The 9,473-nt window shown below is 41.3% G+C and overlaps 1 protein-coding gene across 1 annotated transcript; it reads right to left on the bottom strand.

The window, feature by feature from the left end:
- Window positions 1–3,734: 3,734 nt before the first annotated feature.
- Window positions 3,735–6,022, bottom strand: LOC110093266 (U-box domain-containing protein 1-like). Its single transcript, XM_020818098.2, has one exon. It carries the CDS (start codon window positions 5,845–5,847, stop codon window positions 3,796–3,798), a length of 2,052 nt encoding a protein of 683 aa, XP_020673757.1. The 5' UTR covers window positions 5,848–6,022; the 3' UTR covers window positions 3,735–3,795.
- Window positions 6,023–9,473: the final 3,451 nt, after the last annotated feature.

Below are 9,473 nucleotides of genomic sequence, written 5' to 3'. Positions count from 1 at the left end.
ATGTAGTTCACTTCCAAAGAATAATGACAATCTATCTAGATCCCAACTTCCATCCTGAATAAAGAAGTCTAGATAAGTGTTCTCATCTTCAAAATTAGCAACAAAGGTAGGCCACTTGAGGAAGCTCTTATCCAATATCCAAATATCCTTTAGAACATTAATTTTGCTGCCCGACACAATTCTCCATCTGACTGCCATTTTAAGAGCCTCACGACCAGCTTTTATAATTTGAGCCACCCTTCTTATTGTCATCATTCCACCAGTCCTCTCCATATTAACATAACAGATTCCTATTCAACAAGGAATCAGGATACTCTAATAACTTCCAAGCAAACATAGCTCTTAAAGTTTCCAAGCTAGTTAGTGCAGAACGTATCCCCCATCCTCCCAAAGCTTTTGGCTTACAAAGTTCATTCCAAGCTACATAATGTAGCCCATGGCTTCCATCTGCTTTATTCCATATATAATTTATGCATAATCTCTCAAATTCCTTCAAAACACCTAAAGGAATGAGAGAGTGTGAAATAAGAAAAATAGGGAGGTTAACATATACCGAATTCACCAACACCATCCTTCCAGACAAAGAGATGAATCTATTACTCCAAGAGTCCAACTTCTTCATAGACTTGTCCAAGAGAGATTGGAAATCAGCCATTTTCAATCTTCTTAGTGCAACTTTAACTCCCAAATAATTCATTTCATCAACCGGCTTGAAACCCAGAAATTCTGCAATGTCCTTCTTTCTTCTATCAACTTTTTTACCACAAATCATAGCAGATTTATGGTAGTTGATCCTTTGGCCAGTCCAACTATAGTAGTCGTCAATAATTGCCTTCAGACTTCTTAAACTTCTTCTCTTGGCATCAAAAAATAAGAGCACATCATCTGCATAGAGCAAATGGGATATCCTTTGTCCTTTGGATGCAATTTTAATGCCCAAATCCTTTCCCCTGCTAAGAAAAACATTAGAAAGCAGCTGAGAACAAATAATAAATATAAAAGTTGAGAGTGGACATCCTTGACGGAAACCACTCTTTCCCTTTATCCATTTAATGCATCTACCATTGATGAGAATAGAGTAACTTGGCTCCAAGATACATTCCATCACCAACTTCATGAACTTCTCTGGAAAACCCAAAAGAATTAACATGTTGTTGAGAGTAGTCCAACACAAACTATCGTATACTTGCTCCATATCTACCTTGATAGCCACCAAACCATTGTTATCTTTAGACAACCTCATTTTGTTGAAGACCTCCTGTGCTAAAAGCAAATGAACTAAAATCGATCTTCCTCTTACAAAAGCCACTTGTTCATCAGAAATTATCTTTGGGATTACCACCATCAGCCTATTTAATAAGATTTTTGTCACAATCTTATAAATATAATTACACAAATTTATAGGCCGAAACCCAGCTGGAGAAACCGGGTTGTTGATCTTGGGAATAAGAACTACAATAGTGTTCTTCCAATCTTTAGCCATTCTTCCAATCAAGAAAAATATTCTCACAACCAAACAAACATCAGTACCTACAATGCTCCAGTAATACTTAAAGAAGGAGTATGTGATCCCATCAAATCTCGGTGCCTTGTTGTTTCCCTAATTCCTTACCACCTCCCAGATTTTTGAATCCAGTAAATCAGCATCCAAACCAATTCTATCTTCATTAGTTAAAACATTCAAGGGTGGCGGCCAATCTGTCAACACACAGTTTCTGTTATCCCATTTCTTCTGAAAGAAATTATAAAATAGATCTTCAATCTCCTTGGGATCATCGGTTAGAATGCCATTACTGTTTTTTATTCGAGGAATCTAGTTAGCATTCTTCCTAGCATTATCAAATGCATGAAAGAACTTTGTATTAGCATCCCTCTTCAATCCACTTCACTTTAGCCCTTTGCTTCCCCCAAGTATTCAAATGACCAAGAGTTGCATTAAGCTCCTTGACCTTACATCTGAGCATCCACAATTTGTCTTCACTCAAAGCCCCAACGTTAGCTTCTTCTTCTTGAAGGATTAGAATTTCAGCCTTTAGCCTTTCTTTGTCCTCAGAAATTTCCTTTAGCTTAGTTCTACTCCAATAGAATAAATCCCTTAAGGATTTCTTGCACTTTTTGTTCAGGATTTGCATATCATCACCACTAAAAACCTTCTTCCACACCTTAGCAATAATAAGAAATGAAGCTTTGTAAGAAATCCAAACATCTTCAAACTTAAGAAGTCCCCTCTTACTTGAAAAAGTGTCAAAGATCTTTAACACAATAGGACTGTGATCAGAAGCAATCCAGGGTAAATGTCTTACCACTGCCACTTGTAAACAATTCATTGCCAAAGTATTCAACAAGCACCTATCCAATCTCTCCAAAATTCTTACCCCACCATTCTTGTTGTTACACCAAGTGAACCTTGGTCCAACAAAGCCTACATCATGGAAATCATTCTCATTCATGAAGCTTAACATCTCCTTCTACCCCTTTAAAAAAACAAACTTCCTACCCCCTCTTTTTTCATCCTGAGACAAAATGAAGTTGAAATCACCTCCTACTACCGATGGAAGTTTCCTGCGGCCAACCTCCAGAATACAATCCCACAGCATTCTCCTTTTATTCACCTCCTTGCTTCCATACACCGTAGTTATCAACCAAACAGCCTTGTTGAAAACATTGAGTTCTCCAATAACACATTGATCAGAAGTTTTAATAACTGAAAAAGAAGCCAAATCCGTCCTCCAAAGGCTTCTCCGCCTTGCTGTGGGGTTAAAATGTGAGTCATTTTGGAAATAGTGTAATACCTTAAGAGGGAGTCTTCAAGGAGTGGATGTAGGTCTTGTTGGACCGAACCACTATAAATCTTTGTGTTTATTTTTTTTTTCCGCACTTTTATTTTCAGCATTTTATGTTTTGTGGTTGAAAATTTATTTTTGAAAAAAATATAAGAAAAATGATGTTCTATTAAAATTCAATAGGGAAATTTTAAAATTACCAATTAACCCCCCCCCCCCCCCCCCCCCCCCCCCCTTTTCCCCCCCCCCTCTTGGTTAGCCTTATGACTTTTGCATAGGTTTAACAACTTATCCTAACTTTACAATGGAGTTATTGACTTTTGCTTCTAGAATGCAAAAAAAGGTCAAAACTATACAGGCATATCAAGTTATTATAATTAAATAATGTCAAGATTGTTAAAGCTTAAGACATTCCAAGTTACTATCGTGGGTTAGGGCATCTTGTTTTTGGTGGAGTGTTTGCTTTGTTGCCATTTTTGTGTGTTGTGGGCTTGTTTGAGAGGATAAATTGGCTACTTGCAGAGGATTCTACAATGGAATGAGAGTAGGGTCATCATCATTTTGCAGAACCTTGACTTTATTTTGATTTTGAACATTTGACTAAGGAGGAATGATTTGCTTAGAAGTTGAAGAATTCATATTTAGGATAGTAGATATTTACAAGGAGCCAAAACAATTGCTAAAAAAACCTGCCCAAGGCTGTCTATTGAAGAAGCAAACGTAGAGGTGTGGTTCAGATGGTTTGCTCCAGGTCAAGATTTTAAAGAGGCATCCATTACTCATTTTGATTTTGTGGTGGTTGATTTAAGAGGTTGAGGATTTGACTCTAGGTTAATAGGGTAAACTTCAAATCTTTAAATTTATAATTTGCACCAAAATATTTTCATATAATTTCTTTATTTAAAAAACACTATATATACAAAATGTACCAAAAAAAAAAAAAAGTGGACATCCTTCTCCGGGTTTATGGCCAGATTGAATCACGGCAGCAACTGAGACAAAATAATCATCATCATATAGGAGCCGAATTAGACTGCGAGAAACATCTATTAAGCAATCTTAGAAGAGCATTCGCTTTCCTCCTCGCTCTCATCGAACCACTAGCTGCCAAACTCTGTAGTGAAGGAACACTCCTCGCATTCATCAACAACCTTCTCCCCATCTCCGCTCCCCCATCCTTACACAAACCCATCAGAACCGCAATGGCGTTCTCCTTCCCTTTTTCCGAACCGAACCTCATCAAATCCACCAGTATTGCCACCGCCGCCTTATTATCCCCTATCACTCTCATCCCCTCTTTACATCCACAGAGAAGAGCGAGAACTGCAAGCACGTCGTCTGTGATTCCAGCCTTCTCGTCCATCAACAACTCAACCAGCACTGGCACTGCCCCCGCCTCCACCACCGCCGTCTTGTTCGGATCGTACACCGCCAAATTTAACAACGCAGTCGCCGCGTCTCTCTTCCCAGCGGACGTTCCGTCCTGTAACAGCTCCACCAAACCCGCCACCGCTTCTACTGTCTTCCCTATCTCTACTTTGCATTCGTTCAATATAGACAAGCTGAATATAGTCGCCGCCGCGTTCTCCCTCGCCTCCATCAGTTCGCCTTCCCGTAGCACCTTCACGATTGAATCAAGGGCTCCCGCGGCCATTATCAGAGTCTTATTGTTCTCAAAGATAGAGAGGTTCAACAGGGCAGTCACTGCGTTCTCCTGCGTCCGGGGGTCTCTGGAACCGAGTAGTGTGACGAGGAAAGGAATGGCGCCGGCCTCAGCTATTATGCGGCGATTCTCCATGCCGGATTTGGCGAGCAGCCGGAGTTCGTAAGCCGCTTGCCTCTGCGTTTCCGGCGAGCCCATGGCTAGCTTTCCAACTAAAAACTCCGCCGTCATTCTCACCGCTTCGATGGCTGCCCGGGTTGCCGAGATGTGGTCGACAGTGACGGCTTCCTCCGCCGCCGAATCGGGAGCCCGGTGTCGGAGTGTGGAGGAGAGGTTATTCTCCTTACACCATTGCTCGAAGAGGCTTTTAAGATTGTAATTTGGGATGAGTGCCATATGGATTAGCTTCTGCCCACTCTTTGGGCAGGTTTGATGGCCGGAGTTTATCCACTGGGAGATTGAGCTCCGGTCGTAAGTATGGCCGGAGGCCAAAACCACCGGGTCTTTCATTAAATCCAGCGTGATAGGGCACCGGAACTCGTCCGGGATATTACTAGCAATCGCTGGCGATGTCGCCACCGACCACGACGACGATCGACTGAGAGCTTTGGGGAAGGCGTCAGCTTTGCTGGAACGAAATATGATGTTTTTAGCATAGGAGACGAAGGCGATGAGATTGTTTACGTTGGAAACGGCCATAAGACCACCAGTACCCGCCTGCTTAAGTATTTCCGCTTCCAGCTTTTTGATTTCCTCCTGGTAAGCTGCGGCTGTTCGTAACCCAATCCTGTTCATGACTTCCTCCACCTTGTTGAAATCCAGAAAGCCCTTCTCTTTAGACATGATGCAGAGGAGCTCATCACGGAGATGGATTTCGCGGCTATCAACAAATAGGTCGGATCCGGCGCTTTTGGTCTGTCGGTGGAGAAGTTCGATCTGTTCGCGGATGTCAGAGGAGATGGGGAGGAGACTAAGCGGGAGGATATCGAGCACCGCCGATAGCTCGCGAGTGCAGGAAAGGAAGCGTTTTGCAGAAGCCTCGGCATTGAGCAGACTCCATAACGCGCTTCCTGAGGCGAGGTCGTCGAGGAGGGTTTTTGTTCGCTGGATGACGGAGCTGAGCTCGGTGAGGCAGAGGATTGAAGAGAGAGGAAGAGATCTACGACCACGGCTGGTGGAGTCGTGGAGGTCTTCGAGTAAGGAGGAGATGATACGGGCGCGCTGGATTGCAGCGGCAGTGTTACGGGTTTGGAGTAACGGAAGAGAGTCCAAGGTGGCGAGATATGCGGAGGCGTGGAGGAGGGATTCGATTAGCGAGGCAGGGGGGAGAAGGCCGGAGAGGGTAACTCCGGCTGTGGATTCCGGCGGAAGGCTGTGTAGCGGCGAAAGAGGGCGTTCCATGGTGAGTGGACGTGTTGGTAAGAATGAGAAAGTTGGGGAGGGTAGAAGGGAAACAAAATGGTTTCTTAGCTCGTTATCTTTGATTTTGCTTGGTTGTGTTGTGGAGGGAATTAAGAATATGAGAGTTGAAAGTTAGCGTTTGGAGGTAGCGAGGGGAGGATACTGGCGGGAGAAGGAAAAGTTGCCATATGGAGTAAGGGAAAACTCGGCCAGCTGCTGATGGTAGAAATATTGGGATGGTTGAAAGCTATTGGTCAGCGCGGCAGGGTGAGTCCAAACACGGTGAACAAATCTAAGCAGCGGGCCGGGGGCGGACTTTGAGGCCGTGGCCAATGCCATAGGGCTCAAACGGGAACAATTATTAGGTCCGGTGGCTGGACGTAGCTCTACGTCCGGTCACCACTGAGAACGCGCCACGTGCTCTTACTCTTTACCATGCGGCCGGACAACTTGACTTGGACCGGAACCCGGGAATGCTATATTCGCATATTGCTAGGTATTACTCGGTATTGCTTGGCGATAACGAGAAATACCGCTCTGTGAAGACCAATACCGAGTAATACCGAGTTTTTCTAGAAAAACTCGGTATTACTCGGTATTGCTCGGTATTTGTCCTCACATAATGATATTTCTCGTTATTGCCGAGCAAAATCGACAAATACCTAGCAATACCGGGCAATACCTAGCAATACCGGGTTGTCATAGATTTAAAAAACGCACGTGCGACATACCCACTATTCGCAAGGTCGGATCCGCAGTTTTGTGCCTTCTACGTGGCACGATCTCAGTGCCGGCCGAACGTAGCTCTACGTCCGTTCACCAGACCAAATATAAAAAGGATTGAAAGCCAAGTGCGCATCATGATTGGACAAATTATTATGTGCAGGTCCGGACGAAGTTCGGATGTGGCTCGGCACCCAGATTCTAATAAAATCATGAAATGTGAATTTTTATTTGTATTTTTTTTTGTCTTGTTCTTATTTTGTCAGCCCCCAACCTGGCCTAGAACCTCTTGGGTAAATTTTGAGTGGCATGGAGAATTTTCATTTTCCATGGCATTCTCTTTATTTCTTCGACATTCCCTTTTCATCTTGCATCTTCAGCAATCGGTGTTGTTGTGTTTGAATCTTTTTTTTTTCTTCTTTAAAAAATTAAAAACAACAAAAAATTTTTATTTCCCCTATTTTAAAGTTTTATTTTAGCAAGGGGAAGATTAGGAGAAAATATTTTCCTTTTGCAAATTCAAAGAGTAATGTTTGTCATCATCATAAGGGGGAGATTATTACGAATCTGTTTTCATAAATTATAATTTTAATGATTACAAACACTCTTGTATCTCTACGACTGTCTTACCTACTGATATTTCAGGTCCACAAGATCAGACTATAATTGGAACCAACTCAAAATTGGGTTGACTAGGTCTGAGTCAGTTTGTACCTTTTTTCTATTTTTGAGTCTTTGTAATTGGTTTGGCTCCTGATGCTAAGTAATCTTGCACACACACACCTTGGAAGAGTTTCTATCTATTTCCTAGAGTTTACTGTTTTTGGTAACATCGTCCGGGATGATATTTATATCGGCCTAGACGATCGGTTCAAAAATAGAAACCCTAATTAGGGCATCCTTGTTAAGGCAGCAACATTAAGCACATTGCCCTGGACGATTTTGTATCGGCAAAGACGATAGGGTCAAAACATAAAAAATCAACCGCCAGATTTATGTAGGAATTACTTTTTTTGGACATCATCCCGGGGATCGGCCTGGCCTATCTGGGATCGGCTTGGCCGATCCAGCACAATTTTTTTCTAAATAAACCTGGTATTTAAGGAAAGCAATTAATGATGATTTGCACGATCACATCGGCCAGCTTATATTCAGGGCGATGTTTAGGACTATTTTTCTTTGATTTGAACTAATTGTCCAGGACGATATCCTATCGGCCTGAACGATATGAACAAAAATCTTCTGATCGTCCCTACTCGACCGGGCTGATTGAGCGTAATTTACGTTGATCAGCTAGGCCGATATTTATATCGGCCTGGCCGATAAAGTCTGCAAGTTGCATTAATGAGCTCGTTTTGAGATATTCTATTTAAGCTTTGACAAAACACTTGGTAAGTGTCTTTGGCAGCCATTGTAGCTTCGTTCTTTTGGTGGAAACTTGAAGAGAGAGCTTGAAAGGGAGAGAGAAAATGGTGGAGTTTGAGAGAGGGAGAAGATCATTTGAGGGGGACACAAGGGAGTGTTGAGGGGGATTCCACACGGTTGCTTTAGCGATCTTGCACCTTAGTACCGTCGGATTCAAGGCTTATCTTGAGGGAAGTTCACGGAAGAAGAAGATCTCTTTTGTGTTAAAGAACCCGGCTACTCCGCCATACCGGGGAAGGTAGAAGTGATTTTGTAAGGGCTTCTCCGCCTAGCTATGGGGGCTAAAGGAGAGACACTTAGTTTAGTGCAATACTTGGAGGGTGCTTCTAAGGAGTGGACGTAGGTCAAGGTTTGACCGAACCACTATAAATCTGGTGTGTTCTTTCCTTTATTATATTCGCATTTAATTTCCTCATTTAGTTTTCTTTGTGGTGACATTGGTTTTGATTTGTGTTTTGATTGAAAGAAATTTTTTTAACCAATTCACCTCTCTCTCTTTATTAGTCTTGGGCTAATTCATAGGGCCTAACATCCCTAACGAACTTTCAATCGAGTCGTTGAAGTAGTGAAGAAGATACAACACTAGAGAGCATCACTAATGTCGAGGAGGCACATGATTTGTAGGATCAGTCTTTCTTTTATAAGCTTCAAGGTGAGGTAGCTTAAATTTAGGACGTTCCCTTGCTATGTAGATTGATTGAGGTCAATATGTACATAGCAGATACATAATAGATACGCAAAAGATACATAGCTGATACATAGTCGATATGCAACCGATACATAGCAGGATACAACATATACGTAATGTATTGAAAACTTAAATAAATTATCCTAATTTTTAGTAGATCACAAATAATGAGAGTTTGGAATTCATTAAAACTTTACTCTACATTCTTTTTTACTTCATGCTAAATATCAATATTTTTAAAACTTCGCCATTTAGTCCCAAAGTCATGAGAGCTATAGTTGATAATTATGGTAGAGATATAGTTCGATACAATTCTAATGGTGGGATGCAAAAATATACGATATGTCTTATTTGAATAAATCAATAAAAAAATAATTTTATCTCATTTGATTAATTTGATTCATTTTCTAGAATATTTGTTCAATTATTATCATATTAGCTATAATTTTGACATTATTTAATTTTCTACAATTTGTTCTTTTTTTTTTTTAATTTGCAAAAATTCCATTAAGGAGAAACAAAAAAGAAGCTATTACAAACTAATCAAACAATGCAATGCTCATATTCCTTCTTCAAAATGTTAAACAAAGAAGAAGGAATATCAAGAGAAGTAAAAGAGTCAAAACAAAAATTATTATCTAATGCTAAAGAACCAGACAAATCAACAGCTTTGTTACAATTCCTAGAGGTATGATGGAAGACTACCTTATTGAAGTCATAAAGGAATGAAAGCTTCTTTAAAATCAAATTATTGGCTGACTGGGTTGGTTTCGTCATCGAATCGTGAAGG

Source organism: Dendrobium catenatum, unplaced genomic scaffold, assembly GCF_001605985.2.
Source record: "Dendrobium catenatum unplaced genomic scaffold, ASM160598v2 original_scaffold_236564, whole genome shotgun sequence".
Lineage (NCBI taxonomy): Eukaryota > Viridiplantae > Streptophyta > Magnoliopsida > Asparagales > Orchidaceae > Dendrobium > Dendrobium catenatum.
This window is presented reverse-complemented; position numbering and strand designations above follow the sequence as displayed.